The 21,938-nt window shown below is 36.9% G+C and overlaps 2 protein-coding genes across 2 annotated transcripts in view; one reads left to right on the top strand and one right to left on the bottom strand.

The window, feature by feature from the left end:
- LOC150090699 (putative ubiquitin carboxyl-terminal hydrolase MINDY-4) overlaps positions 1-8,557 on the bottom strand; it is a 238,239-nt gene extending 229,682 nt beyond the window's left edge. Inside the window, exons 1-2 of the mRNA XM_090369549.1 lie at positions 8,480-8,557; positions 3,122-3,241 (exon numbers count right to left, since the gene is read on the bottom strand). Of these exons, the coding sequence (XP_090225675.1) occupies positions 3,122-3,241; positions 8,480-8,557 (198 nt within the window). The remainder of the gene's footprint in view (positions 1-3,121; positions 3,242-8,479) is intronic.
- A 10,534-nt stretch (positions 8,558-19,091) lies between these two features.
- LOC150090698 (uncharacterized) overlaps positions 19,092-21,938 on the top strand; it is an 81,511-nt gene continuing 78,664 nt past the window's right edge. The window contains exon 1 of the mRNA XM_090369422.1: positions 19,092-19,263. Within this exon, the coding sequence (XP_090225548.1) occupies positions 19,095-19,263 (169 nt within the window). The 5' untranslated portion in view covers positions 19,092-19,094. The remainder of the gene's footprint in view (positions 19,264-21,938) is intronic.

Here is a 21,938-nt window from a genome sequence, read left to right as displayed (position 1 = left end):
GCTACGGAGGCACCTTTGCATTGGTAACCAGGATATTGGAGTAATGTGCAGCTGCCCTACCAGCAAACCCAAAACTATGCAGCTGGTTTAGATGTTTCTGTGATCGCTAGATCTGCTCTGCAATATCTTCACAGAGCAAATGATATATGTAAGGAACAAGCTACCCTCTTTATGGTTGAATGAATATGTCTGACAAGTTTGATCATGTTGAATGTATTATGAGACAACCAGATCTTTATTTTATTGCAGTAACATCTACAGATTTTCATCCTTGAATAGTGGCTTCAATAGGTTTAGTACAGTGGTTTCACTACTTATCTGAAGAGAGTTCTCTTCAGACAAGTGTTTCTCCTGTCACAGACTGCAGGAATTTCTAAAAGCCTTTTCAATCGTGTCAGCTGATCTCAAGCTGGGGTAGGGAGGTTTCAATGAGTTATTCTGGATTTCTCAGCTCACACATGTAAATCAACCAACATACACACATCCGTATAGAAAAATACACAATGGCACAATACAGCCTAAGTCATTGCTGTACAAAAAAAAAAAAAAGTTGTAGTTGTGTACACAGAAAAGTAAGAAGGTAAGTGATGTTGGCATCCAAACACCATCCCATGTTGTTCAAAGTCTGCAAGTTCCAATCCACAACCTGCAGTGACCTCTATTAATATACTGTTGCTGCAACACAGACTCATGAGATTTATATTGGTATGTCTGAGCCTACAATATTTGCGGTGGAGTTTTTCTATACTTTTGATCATATAGTGTATATGAAAATTTAAATGGGATATGAGTTGGTCGTATTTTGGGTACACCAGCTACTTTGGTCACAGTGCACTGTGCCAACCCATATGTAATATCAGTTAATGCATAATGTATTATTGTCTTTATCCATAACTATGAGAAGCAAGCAGGTGTTCATGGGACAATTCCCATTTTGTGTAGGATGAAAAATAACTCCATGAGTAAACATACTTCTTCTGCCTGGTATTGACAAACTACAGACAGCCAGTCTGACGGGATTTTAACACAGACTTCTATAGGTGACATGTGTCACCCCTCCACTGTGCTGTCATGGAGAGGTGACACAGTTTGAGATATGTTGTTGTTGTTTGGTTTTTAGGAGCATTAGCAACTAAGGCCATATTGCTCCGGGATATGCGGTGGTCATTCTCTGACCTTTCCGCATTTTCCGTATTTGGTGGTGACGGGCTCGAACCCCGGTCTAATCAAGAAGCGTGTGCTACGCACTGCTGCTCCTTCCCACCTGGCTACGGAGGCGCCAGTTTGAGATACAAACAAATCAAATTCAATTATTAAAGTGAAATTTTATTTATATACAAAACTGTTTATTTTTTTATTTTTTTAATTACCAATAAAATTTAAGTTTGGTAATGAAAATAGAGAATCTTGAGAGAGAGTCTCTATTTTCATTAAATTTTAAATAAAGAGAATAGATTAAATTTTAAATAGAGAAAATAGGAAATCATATATCATATTTTAAAACTGCTCAATATCTAGATTTCTAAAACCAGTAAGATTAATTCTGAATTTGTGGTTTTACTAACTGATAACATTATGTTGTACTTAACTACACAACCCTTTACATTTAATGACTGTTTTGTGTTTAAACTACCTGAGTTAAAGGTACAATCGAAATGAGAAATTCATATTGGGAGGATACAAAAATAAATTAGTGTATATCTGCTGTAAATAAATAAATAAATCTATAAATAAATTAGTGTATATCTGCTATAATAATTTATTTCTTATTGCATACACAAAATTGACACAAAATTGACTACAGCTTTAACTTAACCCTTAAATGTACTGTCTATGAGATAGACATAGAGTGAATAAGTGAAGATAAACCCCACTCTCTTCACTATGGTGCCTACAGCTCCGAATTAATTAGTTTTTTATAATCTTTAGTGCCACGTTGGTGCTGCTTTATGTGCAGAAATGAAATAATCTTAGAAGTTTCACACCATCTCTTCGACATCATTAATAGTTACAGGACTTTTTCAGAAGCCTTTTCCATTATAGAAGCCAATGCAGGGCCTGCAAAAACAATGTGCTGAACAGATTCAAATTTCAATAGATTTCAGAGTAGTTTTAAAACTATCTAATGATAATAATGAACAGGAAGGTTAGTGTACAAAGAAAGTTTACAAAAAATATATGGAAAATGAATGATATACTAGCATACTGTAGGCCAGTGGTTTTCAACCGGGGTGCCGCAATGACATTCCAGGGGTGCCATGTAATTTGGGTTTAAGTTACTTAAACTTTTTTTTTTTTTAATTTATATGTTTATTTCATTATAAAAAGGTGTACAGTATCTTTTTAATTTTGTGGTGATCTTTAATTGATGTTTACTTAGTACCTCTATATAAAGAATAAAATTATCATATACTGCATATATAATTTGTATTATGAAATGTAATTTTTATAATTATATTATTGTAATAACTAACATATATATATATATATATATACACAGAGAGAGAGTCGGATGTAACAACAGAAAATTGAGTAGGGGTGCCGCAAAACAAAATAAATTACTTAGGAGTGTAGTTATTAAAAAAAGGTTGAAAACCACTGCTGTAGGCATTTCAAAATTTCCATATTAATCTAATTTTTTTTTTGTAATATAACAAAATGTCTTTCTGTGGGTTTTAATCAGAGAATTAGCAAACTAATTTATTTATTTATTTATTTATTCTGACATCTGACAGTTCTAAAGGGAACTCTCAGATGCTTTTTAGTATAAGTAAATAAGGAAATACATATTTTTTTAAATACTGAGTATTATATTTTCTTTTTTGTTTGATAACTGATAGGCAGTGTACATCCCACATAGCAAATGATTTCACCTCTCATTAGATGCACCCAATTTTATACTTTAAGATTAAAAATTCCACATGACTCTCAGATGGCATGTTGGCATTTATTTGAAATCCCAACGTATTGGTTAAGGGTTAAAAAAATTAGTTTAGTTCCTTTTTATTTTTTGATAATATCTTAAAGTGGAAAGTAATAGTACGACATTTTTAATATCTTGCCCCACTTCCAGTTATACTAGTGATAAAAGCTATTCAGAGATCACTAATGTAATACTCACTTTATTTGATTTAACTTCTTTTTCTAAATGTAATTCACGTATGAGGATAGCTCGATTGTTTATGCTATTTGCAGATCGTGGCAGTTCTTCATCAAGTTTCAGCAAAGTTGTTCTTAAACCCTAAGAAAACAATGAGATCTTAAAACATATGATTATATTTTTACACCATTTATATTTTAAAGCCTATTTTGATTATTTCAGTAAAAAAAAAAAAAAAAAATTACAGTAAACTTCCATATAACAAAGTTAAAGAGAACAAAATTTCCCTCTTTATGATATGATACTCAGTGAAAGTATCAGTAAAAGTTTTTATTTGTTTAGTTTTGACAATATAAGTATAAAAATTCTGAACTGTTTATTTACTTTTGACAGTATACAATAATAAGGATCCTATAGAAATGTCATCTGTGGGTGGGGATCATGAATACCTTTAATTGACCAGTTACATTTTCCAGTAACAAGGAGCATATACAAATCAAAGCCTTAAGATTATTACACACAAAAAAAAGAAATAAATTAAAAATAATCTAAAAAATGAAAACAGGTACTTCACATTATTATTGTTCTATACAGAATGGCAATAATACACAGAAAAAATAAGAAAAATTGTGACTGGCCCTCAAAGGGCAAGAGACATCAACATAGCAAAGATGAACTTCATTAAAACAGAGAGATGAGAGAGATGAGCTGTTAAGGAACTGTCATGATAACTAAACATTGGTGAGGCATATTGGTGAAGAAGTGAAAAGGTTGGATTTACACAAAATTCTGCACTATGAGGTAGGTTTGGGCTCCTCAACAATTGACAGACATACAAGAATAAATATATTTTTCCATTAAAATATAATCTATTCTGTAAGATGAAGGATAGCATTTGTGGCACAAAACTCAAGATAACAATTTCCTTATGAAAGTTATGAAGCAAAGTTGAAGGATGTGGAATAGAAATTTTACCATGAAAGCACATAGAGACACTTGATCCAATATGCAGCATATATAACATTGCTATAGAATAAATATAACTTTGTAAAAAATCACAGAAATTTACTTTTGGAGTGTTCCTTGCTTGTCGGTACAAGTGCATGTCCATAAGTCAATCTGTAAGTTGTGTGTTGAAAAACCTGGAATATCTCATAAGGAAAAAATCTTACTCCTCTACTTACAATCAGCTAATTACAGACTAACGAGGCCTTTAAGAATTTCTCCAGCCTCCTTGGATTCAAATCCTAACCTCTCCAAATTAGTAATAAATTACTACTATTGTTGGTTTTACAGTGTGTTACCACCTTAGGCCATATTCTGCTAGTGTGTTACATCTGTACAAATGTTTGTGGGTTGATTTGCACATCAAGCATACTGAAAAATCTAAACTAATTCACGAAGGGGAACCTTCCTCCCTCCACCCGAGATCAAGTTACTACATCCCAACTAAAGAGGCCTTTAGGAATTTTTCCAGTTTGTGAGTGTAGTGAAATCAGTACACTGTCACAAAGATTGAGCAATATATGGTTCAACTCATCATACTATCATGGGGCAACCTTGCAGACTGTTCCTTTCATTGCTCCCCAAAAGTAAAAATGTGGCAGATTTAAGTAGGTAGCCTTGGTGGCCAAAAAAATACATTCTTAGCTATTCTACTAGGCAGTAGAACAGCTAAGAATACATGTAAGAATGTAAGAATACTTGTTAGTTATTTGGTTTTTAGGAGCATTAGCAACTAAGGCCATATTGCTCCAGGAATATGCAGTGGTCATATTCCCTTGACCTTTCTGCATCCTCCGCATTTGGTGGTGACGGGCTCGAACCTCGGTCTAATCAAGAAGCGTGTGCTACGCACTGCTGCCCCTTCCCATCTGGCTACGAAGGCACCATGTAAGCTGTGTATGTAGCAGCACTGCTATAGTCATAAAATTTGAAGGCAAATTGCTGCCAACCATTAGAGACCATTTCAACCTGCCAAAGTAACTGCATCTTTCAGGATGACTCTGCTCCTTGTCATCAGGTGAAAAGTTTAAGTAGGCACTTCTGCAGTTACTTTAGCTTCATTTCTGCATTAGAGGTTTGACAGTAATGTGTTTACATTTGTTACAGGTGAAAAATGGTTGGAAGAACGGTCCATTACAACTGTTAGCTGGCCAGGAAACAGCCCAGACCTGAATCGTATAGAGAACTGTTGACACTGTGTGAAAAATGCTGTGGGCAGTTGCCAGAAAGAAACCAAAGACCCTTCGTGAACTTCAGGAAGCCATAATTCGTGTTTAGAACCACGAACTATCAGTTGATTATCTTCAGAAATTGATCTTGTCAATGCCTCAACGGTGTGCTGCTGTCATCGGGGCCAGAGGCGGTTCAACTAAATATTAGTTTGCACCTGGTGAACGTTTCATTTTGTTTTCCATTTAAAATGATAAACTAATGCAAACTGAGGGCTTCTGATAACATTTCAACCATAACTGTCGTGTTATAAATGCTCATTTTGGAATATTTTAAGAATACTTGTCAAATATTACTTAGCTTTGCCTTAACTATTAATAAATATCTTTTGTTTATATTTCTATTTGTGATGCTAGTCATTAATGTAACATACCATCACGAAAAAGGGTTAGAAATGTGAAAATCCTAGGTGATGCACTTTCTTTGAACAGCAGTGTATATACAGTAAGTCCCTGACATACGTAAGCATACGTTCCATGACTTCTTACGTAAGTCAAGTTTTACGTAACTCAGGAATGACTAATAAAATACTGCTACTACATCCCTGATATGCCAAAATTACAAAAACCACATAATATCCTCAGAAGAATGAAGAAAAATACAGGTGCTCCAACTTACGTAATACTCGACTTATGTAAATCCGACTTTACATACATTTTTGCCGGCTGGTGCAAACTGAAAAAAAATATGGAAACATATTTTGCATCCTGCAGGAATAAATGGAGGTATCATGAAAATATTTTAATGTGAACCCAATAACCCATTGTTTTTTTTTATTTTTGGTAATTCATTCCAAAACCTCAGAAGTTGAAATTTTTGCTATATAACTAAGTTATTTAACTCTCTAAAAAGAGTCATTTTTTTAATGGAAATTGTAATAGTTATAAATAAATAGTTATATAAATTTATATCAAATAAGAACAACACAAAAAACACTTTTAACTAAATTATGTAAAAACAAAACACATGGCCGACACATTTATAAATGCTACTGTTGGCTGAGAGGAAGGGCTATGTGTTCTAGCCGGAGAATGCACTACACTTTCATCGTTATCATATGTTCCATTATAAGAATCAATTTTGAACACCTTTGTGATATTTTTCTAAAGCACATTTCTGGAAGTCATGACCATAAAACAATAAAAACAATTTGCACTTTCCGGTATATTGGGTTTTTCTGTTAATGAAATCTATTATAAACAGGTAGAAAACTCTATCTTATTGCATTTGCGATGATTACTGGAATGGTATGGGTTTTTACGTTATTAAGGTGAAATGTGTTTCTCCTTCACTAAAATCTTCAATCATATAAAAAACTTATATAATTTTCAGAATTTTCTCTTTCTTCATTCCTATTTACTTATTACAATGATAAAGGGAAAGCAACCAATGGAAAATGCAAGTGGTGGCAATGCTAGGAAACAAAACAAAATCGATTTTGCAGGACCAAGTTTGCCACCCATTGCACTGCAATTAAGTCTCTCTGCTTCAATGGTAAATACTATTTTAAAGGACAGCGAATTTTTTGCTAAGTAAAAGCCTTGTATTGCTGTTTCATTTTTCATTTCTTCTAGAGCATAAAATATGTTTTGAATTTCCCATCGGATTTAGCATATTTTTCCTTCTGAATGATCTTATTTCATTTACAAATTGATTGTAAAATAATTCTGAAAAAAGTTCAGAAATGAACCATTAAATTCTAATTTAGGAATCCCCATTCTGCATAAATAAAATAAAATATATACATAAAAAATGGAGAGGGGGAAAGTAAAGGAGAGATTTTACTGAAGATGGAACTGGAAAGTTAAATATTTTATTTTTTTATTCTTATTTATTTTTTTTTCAAAGCAAGGGTTAATTTACTAATCAATAATATGAAGCTACACAAAAATTTTTAGAATTACATAATTGATAAACAATACTATGTTCGAACTGGAAACATTATCCCTACACTGCACCTTATTCACTGTAGATTAAATAGGTTACAAATACAACAAGAGCCCAAGAAAAGTTCATACCACTAAAAGAACCAAATTAAGGGCATTAAGAGATGAGACCACATGAAATTACTTGTTGTTTTCGATTTTCGTCAATTAGTAGTTAAATAAGGGGCAGTATTTGCCCTAATATTCCTTTGAATAATTTAGTTCTCCATTTGCTGATTTGCCTCCTGCACTCTATTTCTAACATAACATGATGGCACTTCAATAATGGATTGGAATAGACAGACATGCAAATATTATTAAAATATGTTTCCAATGTTAATTAAATATTTAACTTAATAAGTGGGTGGCTAATGCCTGCATACACTATACGGGATTTTATTATATAAAATTTACAATGTAACTAGGTATTATGTGCTCTTTATGGGGTGTTAAACTTTTAACTTGTTTCTTCAGTCTATTTATAAGTGTTACCTTTTATTCAAATTTATACACCTTAAAAAAATAATTTTTTAATGTTTTTAATCATTTCACAAGTATAAATCTGTTTCTCAATGGGCATGATTCCTGAAGTATGTACATAAAACTTCATTATAAAGGTCCTTTCAAGCTATATGTTTATTAATGAGTTGTCTTGAAATTTTTCCAGTACATGCTATCATTTATCGGTGTTTTCAACTAATAACAGACATGGCAGCAATACGAGAGTGATATAATGGAATATTCTATGGGTAAGATCCTTAGCCACTGGGCTACTGAAACATTTGGTATAATAGCAAAACGAGGGGTATATGAATAAAAAACTAAGACAAGGAAATATGCACAGAGGACAAAACGACAGGTGTTATTTCTATTATAAATGCTGACGTAACTGACTGAATTAATGTCAGTTTAAGCAGACTGATTTGATTAAAATTTCTTTCTAATTATATACAGTATTTCAAACATTCATTAAACAATTATTTTAAGATTTACAGTATATTTATTCCAGACAGTCTGGATAACTGATGCTATTCAAACCATATCTTTGCTGTTCCTCCTCTGAACCTGTGGTGTTATTTAATAAATTACGAACACGGTCATGTTGGACTTCCCTCTCTTTACCAACAGATAGGAAATACAAGATAATTGCAAAAAAAAAAAAAAAAAATTTAGAGCCCGAAAAGTTTTATCAAAAGTTTCTGCAAACATTGATTCATACCTTTCGAGAAAGATATTCGCGTACAAGAGAAGCTGTAACATTTTCAATATAACTTTTATTTAACACAACTTCACCCATTTATTGCCATAAAGAATTAAAAAATAAATAAATATGCTTATATCTGTCAATATTTTAGTCATTCTCAATTATTATAGCTCTATAACACAAAATCACGATAGCCACTCTCTGACAGAACAAACCGTAAACAACGAACTAACCTGCCCTCTGTAGGATTAAATTTATTTCAAGTATATTGAGTGCGTAAATTACTGTACAGTACTGTACTGTACTGTACATACTTGTATTCTATTTATACTGTATATAGAGTACTGTACTTGTATTCTATTTATACTGTATATACAGTACTGTACTTGTATTCTATTTATACTGTATATACAGTACTATACTAATTATTAATTATATTTATTAATTATACTAATCAAAATATATAAAAATTAAAGGGAGCACACAATTTCACGTCAAAGAATTTTAACTTTTTTTTTTCTTTCAGTAGCCATACATGCAATGCCCAACATATACACTACTCTTCAAAAAAAGGATGCGGGCGGGCGTCGGTTTCACATTGACATCGCTGCCAATCACTTCAATAGCATGCCGGTCCTCCCTTCGGCTGTTATGACACATCAGCCCGCGGAAGACTTTCCGCCAACGAATGATAATAATAAAAAAAAACAAAAACAAAACTATTGTATTAGGGTCAACTACTCATATGTATTGTGTTTGTAACTTACGTGTGTTCTCTAGTCGATTTGCCTGCTTTGTTGGACGAAACACCCCAGTTTTTCCGGGTGGAAAACCTTGCTATCTACGCCTGAGAACGACAAACTCAGTGAAAACCGACAATAAAAGTTCCTCGCATAATCTTCGGGATTCGAACCCTGACTTTTCCACCCGGTGTGGAGAGGACGGTGACAATACCAATGTGCTACACATGCGGGCACCAACGAATGATAAAAATTAAATTATTATGTTAGGCCACCGGAATATTTTTATTCATCTGCCGTGCATTGTCCATAAATCACGTGTGTTCTATGGTCGATTTGAGTGTTTTGTTTCACGAAAAAACCTTGCTACCTACTCCCGAGACCGACTAAATTAGGGAAAAACGCTCATAGAGGTTCTTCGTGTCATCGATGGGATTCGGACCCTGACCTTATACACCCCGTGTGTGGAGGTCGGTGTTCACACCACAGTGCTACCAGCGCAGACACCAACGAATGATAAACCACACTGTTATTTTTAGGCCACCCGAATAATTAAATTCATCTGCCATGCATTGTGTATTATGTCTGTAAATTGCGCGTGTCCATTCAAGTTCCTAGCGTCATTGACGGGATTCGAACCAAGGCCTTTTCAATCCAGTGTGGGGAGGACGGTGACGATACCACTGTGCTACCTCGCAGACGCCAACGAATGATATATCTATTTGTATCATATACAAGGAGGTTTTAAAAATTCGTACCCTTATCTAGAAATAATAGCCCTAGAAAGGTGAAACTTCACAGCAACTTTACTCATTTTTTATGTACTCTCCATCTATAGTAACACATTTCTCCCATTTATGGAGAAATATGTTATTCTTCATCATAGAAGTCCGCACTTTTTTCGTTGAAACCACGGTTCCACTTCATTGATGACTTCCTGAGACGAATCAAAGCGGCGACCACGCAATGGTTTCTTCATTTCTCTCAAAAATAAGAGGTCTGACGGTGCTAGGTCAGGAGAATAGAGCGGGTGCTGCAGTAGTTCGAAGCCGCACTGGGCAACAAAGATGGCAACGGCCGTGTGAGCCGGTGCATTGTCGGACAGAAGACGAACACCTTTGGTTAACATTACACGCATTTTCACCTTCAAAGCATCGCGTGACGTTTTTCAAAAGATTTCTGTAGTATTCTCAGGTAAGTGTGGAACCACGAGGTAGGTAATCTCTCAGGATAACCCATTTCTATATCAAAACACGGACAACATCACCTCATCGCAGATAGAGTGGTCTTTGTCTTTTTTGGAGATTGGGAGGAGGTGTGCTTCCACTGCGTTGACATGTCTTTAATCTCCGGATCATAATGGTACACCCAGGATTCGCCATTTGCCACCAACCGATAAAAAATGTTCTCAACGTCCGCATTACACAAATCCAACAGTTAGCGAGAACATTGCATTCGACACTGCATCTGCAAAGGCGTCATCAATCTTGGAACTTGTCGTACGATGACCTTAGACATGTACAGATGGTCATGTAAAATAGGTCTGCGCAGTAGTACAGTGGTATCGTCACCGGGTGGAAAAGGCCCGGGTTCGAATCCCATCGATGACGCAAGGAACTTTAACAGGCTTTTTTCACTACGTGGATGAGTTAGTCGGTCTCAGTTGTAGATAACAAGGTTTCTGCAGGAACTGGGGTTTTTCGTCCAGCAAAACAAACAAATTGACCACAGAACACACGCAATTACAGGCATAAGACACACAGCACGGCAAATGAATTTCAATATTCGGGTGACCTAACATAATAGTTTTTTTTATCTGATCATCAAAAATGCTGTGGGCGGACCTACAACTAATTCTCACTGCATTTGCGATGAAATGAATTCTCACACGTCTGTCACTCAGCACCAGCTGCTCAACCATTGCAACTGTCTGTGGACATTAATGGCCTACCTTCTCTAGGCTCTCAAAGACTTGTATAACCGCACTGGAACTCCCGTTTCCACTTTTTTTACAGTGTCATAGGCAGGACAATTCTGCCCATACACAGCTTTCACTTTTTCGGAAATTTCCTGAGCTTTCTTGTCCTGAAAATGCAGGAACTTGATCACTGCTCGACACTCCACTTTGTCAACCATAGCATCCTCAGATTCCGGGCTCCACCTCTGGTGTTCGATCGCCTACAGAAATGAAATTTCACATGTTAGTAATTGAATCTGTCGACAACTTACATTAAAAACAGCATCTTTCTTCTGATGTTTTATCTAGGTCAGGGTACGAACTTTTTGATATCCCCTCGTATGTATTTCTGTCTCACAGTGATACCAGGACTATTCGTCCATCTCCACCAATTCTCATGTAGGAAAAAGAAAAAAAAATCCTTTTAATCACATCGACCTTAAATGTAAGTGTATATTTACCAAGCCTCTTTGCCATCAGGTGGTAGCCACTAACATGGCAAATACCACCCGATGCCCGTTCCTGGCACAAAGAGTCTAATCCCCTGAGGCTAATTCTAAGTCAGTGCTGAAATAGTACCAGAAAATCCAACACCCACCAGTGGTCGTGCAAAATCGACGGGCGCTCTCAAAATCCCGTCTACAGGCCACTCACACCCGAGAACCCTGGAAAAAAATCAGAAAAGAAAAGAAAAAAAACAACAACAAATGATGATAAAAAAAAAATATTATTTTTAGGCCACCCGAATAATTAAATTCATCTCCCATTCTGTGTGCCTTATGTCTGTTAATTGCGTGTGTTCTATGGTCGATTTGTCTGTCTCTTTTTCTGGATTAAAGACCCCAGTTCTGGGAAGAAACCTAGCTTTCTACGACTGAGACCAAGTAATTCAGTCACAGAGTGAAAAACGGCCATTGAACTTTCTCGTGTCATCAACCTGATTTGAACCGTGGCGTTTTCCACCCGGTGTGGGAGTACCAACGAATGACAGACAAAAAAAAAAAAAAAAAAAAATATATATATATATATATATTATTATTCTTTTGTATTATAATTCTTTTGTATTATCATTCTATTGTTTCTTAATCTGTTTTTTGTGCATCGTTAATGCCATTGTTATTGCCCTGTTGGCCAATTGAACATTATACGTGCCAGTGTATATACGTTTACAATAGTTCGATTTTCTTAAGTACTGGTGTTTTATACATATAGGTATTGGCGTTAATACAATACTGGTCTTTAAGTTAGCCTAGTCTCGGTTATCTTAAATTCACATGGCCTATACATTTAGGAACTTATTGCGTATTGCTAAAGAAATTTTCATGATAATTACTGATGAAAATATTTTATGTATCTGTAGCAATATGTAATCATCAATACTATTTTATAATTATATAATAATATTTATACAATTTATACATTTTTGCTTTACATCACGTGGCCGTCAATCCCCTACTTCATCGGGGGCTTTGAGTGGATTAACAGCCCATTCGATGTAATGCTTTTATACTCACCCGTTTCTGTTTGTATCTATCACAGCTTTGCTATTTTATTTTATTTAATTCTGGATACTAAGGACTGATGTTTATATTAATTTTCTTAATTATTGTTAGCTAACTAGTATTAATTATGAATTAGTTAATTTTTTACAATCTCTTCAGCAACTGTGATAGAATACACAAAGCCCAACGGGTAAGCATTTTATATTGTTATACTACAACTACTTACTTAAATGTGGTCCGGTGGAGGTCGTGGAGTCGAAAAGGGAATTTCCCGCTTTTAATTTGGTTTTATGTATGGTAATTTTTATGGCGCAGTCGCATTAGCATTTCACACAGTGAATTTAAGATAACCGAGACTAGGCTAACTTAAAGACCAGTATTGTATTAACGCCAATACCTATATGTATAAAACACCAGTACTTAAGAAAATCGAACTATTGTAAACGTATATATATATATATATATATTTTTTTTTTTTTTTTATATCATAATATCATATATATATATATATGATATTATGGTCCCCTGTAAATGATTATACGCATATATGCCCATATATTTATTTTTTCTGTAAATTGCAAGTTTTTCTGGTCGATTTGCCTGTTTGCTGGACGAAAAAACCTTGCTATCTACGCCTGAGACCAACTAACTCGGCCACGGAGTGAAAAAAAGCCCATTAAAGTTCCTCGCGTCATCGACGGGATTCGAACACCGGCCTTTTCCACCCCGGTGTGGGGAGGACGGTGACGATACCACCGTGCTACTGCACAGATTCGAATGATAGACAGCACTGAGTATAGTCCTCCGTTCCTCGTGCGAAACAGTGAGCAATTCAGCTATCGATTTTGTTTGATGTATTGGTTTGGCCCTCACTAAAAAGTTACATTTATATCCATAATGTTCCAAAGGGTTCAAATCGGGACTCTGCTCCCGTCGTTTCGACTCCTCACTTTCTTGTCAATGAACCATTCCTGAACAGTTCTCTCGTTGGTAGTATAAATGTAGAATTATCCTTTTAAAACAAACACGCCGCTGTACCAATTAACTGGCACATTGTAGGTAACATGGATTCTTTAAAATACTTGATATTAAGCAAATTCACCTGTGTGGGGTTTAGAACCTATTCATTTCTAATAGAGTCTAAAAATCGTAGGTTTAGATGATGTGTTTTCCTTTATTTCTTCAGTTACTGCAAAATTAAAAATAAGATAATTTACCTATTATTTTTCTTTACGGAAATTATTAATTCTGATTTTCAATTATCCTAATTTTAATCTTGATATTAGTTATTAGTCTTCAATGTAATCTATTCCAACTAAAGTTAATAAAATTAATGAAATCAATAATGGTAAAATAATAATTGAGTTAATACTAAGGTAACCACTTATTTTTATTCTCGTAGTTGATAGAATTGTTCAAAATTTAAGTTATGAGCCAGCGTTCATGGTTTCTGAACAACCACCAAAGGTTCTGGGCCATAACACGAGAAATGACCCTATTTCGTCCGAACTTCATTCATTATCGGCACAATGCTGTTGTGCAGCGAGCGTTCTTCAGACGACCACCACACCCATTTGATCCGAACAGAGCATAGATTCGTCCTCCTTAGAGCTCATTTCCATTCTCTGTGGACCAAAAAAAAAAAAAAAAACTGCCACATTAGTGTCCCCCAAGAACTAACTTATATTCCATGTATATCATGCCCATTAATTAGTTGTAACCTTTAGTTGATTTGCCTATTTTTCTGAACAAAAAACCCGAAGTTTCCAGTGGGAGAAGAACCTTGCTAGTCGGTCCATGCTTGGAACCGACTTACTCAGCCACGGAGTGAAAAAAGCCCATAAAAGTTCCTAGTATCATTGACGGAATTCGAACCCAACATTTTCTACCCGGTATGGGAGGATGGAGATTATATTCACTATGCAGCCATACGAACTCGTCCACACAAAGTCTACGAGGATAGCACAGTGGTTGCGTCTGCGAGGACAGTACCGTGGTTGCGGTCTGCGATGATAGCACAGTAGAGTGCAGAGTGTGTTTAGTGTCAAACGGCACCAGGGTTTTCCCTCATCTCCGTGTAGTATACATTGTGGGTGTGGAACAGAACACTGTCAATGCTAGAGGTTTAAAAGTGTATGGGTTTTGTATATGTGTAGTGTCATGTACCGTTGTTCCTATGGTCATTTAGCCGCTGGGCCCCTAATGGGTTCCAACGTTGTCCACACTCTGCCCCGTGGAGGCAGACCAGGGTACACCAGTATTATAGTTATTTACTCTGGCAGGTCCTGCCACCTAATTTCTTGAGATTTCAGTGGCTAGGACCTAAAAACGAACCCTACAGATAGGGGTCAGCCAAAAGGATTACTGATTATGCAACTGATGTTGCTTTAAGTTTTTGGGTGTAGAGCTCAGGCAATTTAGAAATGGTTCAGATGCTGATTATAAGTTAGAGAACGGGGATGGAGAAAGGCAGGGGGGAAAAGACAGAGATAAGGGGTCCATTGAGAAGATGACACCCAAATCAGTGGAACAGTCAACGCCCCACCAGAGAGAAAAGAGGGATGGTAGGCGACCAGGGGTAATCTCCCCCCTGCCTAGGTGTTGGAGAAAAAGAACTACGCAAGGGAGTGTGGCAAAGAAAGCTTAATGGCAGCAGCCGAGCTGTGCTCTGGAGTGTCATATCTGGGGCGAAGGTCCCGTCCCATCTTGTCTTTTTTTTTTTTTTTTTTTTTTCAGAGTCTGGCAAGGCTGTCACACTTGGGAGTGTACGTAATGTGTCCCGCCCGAAGTATACTTGTCACTACGAGTTTGGAGCTTTCAGGTCTGGTCGTCAAGTGTGGGTTTATCACTAGACTGTGTCACTAGTACGGGTCTCACTGCGGATTTCTCCCTTTTGTTAAGTAAAAATTAGAGATGTATGTTCACTGCAGTCTGAATTGGGGGCGGTTTCAGGGCATCTGTCCATTTGGTCACTGGGTCAGCAGAGCTGCATAATATCACAATTTGTAAAGAGTCTAAATCAGGAAGGTCCAAAACAGTGTTGTCGTTCATGGAACAGAGGTCCCATTCCATTGACAATGGTAGTCGTTGACAGTCCAGCTTGAATTTGGGAAAGATGAGTTAATCAGGTGTACGTTCGTTCCAGCGGTAAGGATCTTCTTCTTGTGAAGAGCTCCTGGCAGTATTGCAAAAAGGCCTTGTATTCTCTGTCGCTGTCCAACAAGTAATGCTCCTGGAGTTTTGGATTGAAGTTAATTCTGGTAATCAGAATGCAGCGAAGGTCCTCATACAAAGGACAGTCATACATTAGGTGAGACCAACTCTCCAGCTCTCCACAATGGCAGAGGGGATCATCAATAATTCCAAGAGTTGAGAGTTTGGCTCTGATGGATCCGTGACCTGTTAGCATGAAAGTTGTGTACAGGCCGGGAGAGAACCATGAAGGGGACTTGGGATATACCTTGTTGATATGTGGAATAAATTTCCTAGTGATATCTCCTTTAGTATAGTTAGCCCATCTATCTTGCCATATCTGCTGTAAATGGAGGCTAAGGCGCTTCTTTTCAGCAATCTAGTTATTAGTGGGATCAATGGTGTGGTCCATGAACGTCACGGATGTGCCTTTTGATAGTTGATAGAGAAGCCCGAAACGTATCACCTCCAGGTCCAAAGGAAGGGCGTCTGCCAGCATCTGAAGGGCATGGGTGCTAACAGTACGGCAGGCCCTGGTAATGGTGAGGAGGATAAATCTTTGAATAGTTTCGAGCTTCTTTCTGTTTACTGCTATTTTTGCTCTCGGATACCATATCCCTGCAGCGTATGTAATCGCCGGTAGAAATACTGCTTTGTAAAACAGCGAGAGAGTGCGGCGGTTGAGGCCCCAATCCCGACGCGTAACTCTGGCGACTAAGGCAGTATAGTTCCTTAACTTTGTCGGCAGGTGTTTGAAATGTGGGAGGAACGTAAGTCCTCAGTCCAGGATTATTCCTAGATATTTCTGAGGGACCTCTTTCTGTAAGATGGATTTAGTCTTCATTAAAGAGACTTGAAGATTATGATCCCTTGCCCAGTTTTGTAATATCAAGGGAGCCTGATTTGCAGAATTTTCTAGCTGCACTCTGCAGTCTTCAGACACGGCCAGGATCAGATCATCTGCATAGGCCTGGGAGACACAGTGATTGCGGTGTGGGAAGGATAGTGTATAAACACTTTCCATCCGGTGTAGGAAGGACAGTGTAGCACAGTGGTATCGTCACCGGCCTCCCCACACCGGGTGGAAAAGACCCGGGTTCGAATCCCGTCGATGACGCGAGGAACTTTAATGTGCTTTTTTCACTCCATGGCTGAGTTAGTTGGTTTCAGGCGTAGATAGCAAGGTTCCATCCCCCTGAAAATGGTTTTTTCGTCCAGCAAAACGACAAATCGACTAGGGAACACACGCAATTTACAGACACAAATACGGGTTTATGTAGTCATTTACGGGAAACCCTAATATAATACTTTGAATTTGATTTGTCCTTCCCACACCGGATGGAAAGCCAAGGATTCGAATCCTACCAATGCCGCAAGGAACTTTTATGATATTTTCTCACTCCGTGGCTCAGTTAGTCTGTCTCAGGCGTGGACAGCAAGGTTCTCCCCCCCCTGAAAATTCGGGATTTTCGTCTATCAAAATAAGCAAATCGACCACAAGGAACCCCAATTTGGGGGTTCCTTGTGATCGATTTGGGGTTTTTTTTGTGGTCGATAACATAATACAGAAGTAGATGAGTTGGGTCTCTAATGACCCTAATATCGTACTATATTATTTTTTTTTTTGCTTCTGACCATTTACGTTTTTAGTTTTACCATGTAAAGAGACTACGGATTGCCTTTGGTGATATATTGTTTAGGAGCCGCTATTCTCCCATGAAAAACGACACTGTGGAGCTCTGTACGTAGTGTGTTCGTACAGACTTTAACACCTATTGACTCACACTCCTAGTTGATGTTTTGCAGGAATGTCTGACGAAGTTGTTGTACTACTCATCCATATCTGGTCACGTGAAGTGAGCTTCCATTGCTGTTACCTTTGCAGGACTTTCCTTGATTATAACATCACCGACGGTCGCTTCGTATGTTATAAACTGTCAGCAACTGCATGCCAAAACGAGAACAAGTAACTTGTATTGTTCAATACGTCTTCATTGTATACAGGTCTTAATCACTTGTTTATCCAGAAAGTAGAGTCATTGCTGGTTACATTATTCCTTTTCGATGACTCAGTATCTATATTTTTGTTTCTTGCTTATAGCATGTTTGATTATTTGTCGATATCAACAAGGTAAGGGACTTTGGGGGGGGGGGGGGCAGACATAAGTTGTTCAAAAAGAGGAACTGGAAGGAAAAGGTTGATCCAGAGACAGGCCATTTTTCCGTGACGCTTATGCTGGCCCTCAACATTATGATTGGGCTGTATTGACATTCACATATTCACACAGGTCTATTAATTCTTTTAGTATTAATAAATATAGGTGAATTTTTTCTGGTACTGAGTGTATAAGAAAAATTTGCGCTTTTCTGTCTTATAGTTGTTGACAAAACTCGCAGATTGATGCTTACTAATCTCTGACAAAACCATCCCCCAAAATGTATTAATTTTCCTGTATTTTTTCCCTTTTTTTTTTTTGTAAGTTTTTTAGGCACATCAGCAACTTAGGCCATATTGCATCGTACATATTTTGTCTGTAAATTGCGTGCGTTCTGTGATCGGTTTGCTGAACGAGAAACCCAAATATTTGGGTGAACAAACCACGCTACCATCGCCTGAGACTGATTAACTCAGTCACATTGTGAAAAAAAAAAAAAAAAATTGCTCGCATCATTGATGGAATTTGAACTCACGCCTCTTCCACCCGGTCTGGAGAATACAGTAGTTATGTCCACTGTGCTTCCCGCATGGGATAAAGTAACTGAGAATTTGTTACCGAACATTTTGTCAGAATTATTTAAGTTCTAGGAAATTTTGTCAGAATTATTTAAGTTCTAGGAAATTTTGTCAATAGAGTGTCCATATAAATTCCCCTTTAAAATTCCTTTATTATTGAAACTGTACGAAGTCTCATTTAAAGCACGCACTACCCTGTAATTCGGTATTCGAACCCGAAAGTATTTATTCCAACTTGGCTTTTGCCCTCCTGCGCATGTTTTACAAGCAATCGTTTCTAATAACAGCAAAAATACTATCATAGTAGTAGTAATAATAATAATAACAATAAATATTTTAGTCCTTGTATTGTTTTCTTTTTTGTGAAATGAGCAAAATATCTTCATTTTTTTTTTTTTTTTTTTTTTACCACACAAATCATTTCAAGATATTTTCTAATTAGCAATTGTTCATTTTTGTGACTGCTGCTGTATGCCACCTGTGAAATTTAGATATCCCAAAAATCATGGCCGGATCCAGTTCAAGTAATGGGATAATTCGTCAGGGTTCTGCATGGTTTCAAAGAAAGATTAACCTGCGTCCTGTGCACAGAGGATGTCACCTAGTTACGGACGAAATTCTAAAGCAAGTACCTGAACTGTCAAAATTTAGTGTTGGACTTTTCCATGTGCAAAGTAAGGGCGATATGTATTTCTCATAATCCTTTAATTAAATACTATTTTTGAGAGAGGAGTGTACTGGCCAATTGTTCAAGTATATATGCTTAAAATTGGCCTTATTAATGCATGTTTCTTTTCTAAAACAAGCTGGCCAATAAATAATAATTAGTAAATTGCCGAATGTGTAAACTGAAACGTTATGCTAAGCATTTGTGACTTTTTTTTTATATATATATTTTTTCCTTACTCGATGAATGCGGAAGGTTTACTGTTTCTTGTAATGCATTTTTGCGTAGCCAGTGAATGGAATAATAAAGAGTACTTTGAAAGATTTATCAGTTCCCAGGGTTGATCTCAGGTAGCGGCTAAAGGATCTATAGCCCGTCTCCTCATGATCAAAATGTGAGATTTTTTTTTCACTGCTACATGCTTGAAGTATAATGATACACTGTATACTTTCTATTCTTCCCTCCTCCGTTAGAAAGTCCTGGGCCACCCTGCCAGTTCCTATATATATTTTTTATAATTAGAAATAAACTATCACTGTGATAACTTTAATTTTGCATTATTATTATTATTATTAGCCATATGGTGCAAGGAAGCCTGAGACATGCTGCACCAGTCAAAAAAAAAAAAAAAAAAATTTTGAATTATCCTGAGAGAGAGAAAGAAAACAAGAGTCAGAAGTAGAAAGGAATTGCCAAGAAAGAGAAGAATGATGATATCCAGCTCAGGATCCTGGGTGCACCAAGCCCATACTCACCAACCCCCTGGGGTTAATTTTTGAACATTACATACAAATTTGGAATAAACAAATTCTTTTCATTTTCCGATAAATTTAAATGGGGTTAGTTGTTAAGTTCTAGAAAATGTCCCAAAATTTTTGGGAAATTACAAATGTCCCACCCCCATTACTGCCCTTCGCTGAAGGGTAGTAATAGAGGAGATAATGAGGGGAAGGGAAGCTCTCATAATTATGAGCTGTCATAATCCCCTCCCTGAATAACTCATGTGAATGTAGATGCAAAATACTCATTTAGTTTTTTAGCTACCCTAGCAGGATCATCAATAGTTGAACTATCGATATCCAGTGGACCAATCTGATTCATCTCCTTCCTTCTAGAGTTTACATAAGTAAAGAACTCTTTGCTCTTTTTCTTTGCATCCTTTGCCAAAGATTTCTCGTAATCTGCCTTTGCCTGCCTAACCTCCTTTGTGACTTGGTTACAGACAGCTTATATCTACATAGGCTTCCATGTCACCCATTAATTTATATGTATCCCATGCATTTTTCTTCTCTGCCACGTGTTCCAGGGCTCGCATCTGGTGAGTATGGGCTTGGTGCACCCAGGTCCTGAGCTGGATATCATCATTCTTCTCTTTCTTGGTGATTTCCTTCTATTTTTGATTCTCTCTCTCTCTCTCTCTCTCTCTCTCTCTCTGTCTCTCTCACTCTCTCTCTCTCTCAGGGTAACCAGGGAATTTTTTTTTGGCTGGTGCAGCATAAGCCTCAGTCTTCCTTTCACCATATAGCTAATAATAATAATAATAACAATAATAATAATAGTCTCATTAGTTCATCTGACATCCATTTAGACCTAAATGGATGTCAGATGAACATCCCTGCCAACTTTTGTATCGTCTGCAAACTTGGACATTAAGCTTGATATACCATCATCAGTATCATTTATAAATACAGAAAACAACAATGAACCCAACACTGAACCCTGAGGAAGTCCACTAATAACATTAGTCCACAATGAGCAGTGTCCATTGATTACCACTCTCTGTCTTTTCTCCCTCAACCATCTCTTTATCCATAGCAGCAGTTTGCTTCCAATGCCACACTGCTCCAATTTGTGCAGCAGTCTTCCATGTGCAACAGTATCAAAAGCCTTTCTAAGATCCAAATATATAATATCAAAGTTATTCCCTGCATCCAGTTCTTTTGTGACTGCATCATAGTATCCAATCAAATTGGTCAGGCAAGACTTTTCCTTAACAAAACCATGCTGTGTCTGAGCTATAACTGAAGCCTTGTCTAGATGATCCTGCAGTGATTCCTTAACCAGTGCCTCCATTAATTTTCCTGGAACAGAAGTTAAACTCACAGGTCTATAACTACTTGTGTCAGCTTTTGATCCTTCTTTGTGAATTGGGATCACAATTGCACATCTCCAGTCTATGGGTACCTCCCTTGAGTCCAAAGAAGCTCTCATAATTATGGCTAAGGGTTTGCTTACTTCCTTTGCTGCCTCCTTTAATATAACTGAATAGATCCCATCCACCCCTGGTGCCTTTTTTATGTTTATCCTCAACAATTTCTCCTCCACTTTACTCTCAGTTATTACGAAATCGTCTAGCTCACTGCCAGAGTTTACTTTACCTCTGGCATTCCCCTTCCTGAATAACTCCTCGTGTGAATGTAGATGCAAAATACTCGTTTAGTTTGTTAGCCACCTGAGCAGGATCCTCAACTGATGAACCATCAATATCCAGTGGACTAATCTGATTTAACCCTTTCCTTCTAGAGTTTACATAGGTAAAGAACTTTTTTCTGGTTTTTTTAGCATCCTTTGCCAAGGATTTCTCATAATCTGCCTCTGCCTGCCCAATCTCCTTTGTGACTTGGTTACAGACCAGCTTATATCTATCATAGGCTTCCATGTCATCCATTAATTTATATGTAT

The sequence above is a fragment of the Mastigoproctus giganteus genome, chromosome 1, assembly GCF_048544385.1.
Source record: "Mastigoproctus giganteus isolate SK-2022 chromosome 1, ASM4854438v1, whole genome shotgun sequence".
NCBI lineage: Eukaryota > Metazoa > Arthropoda > Arachnida > Uropygi > Thelyphonidae > Mastigoproctus > Mastigoproctus giganteus.
Note: the sequence above shows the minus strand (reverse complement) of the source record. Positions and strands in the feature narration are given on the sequence as shown.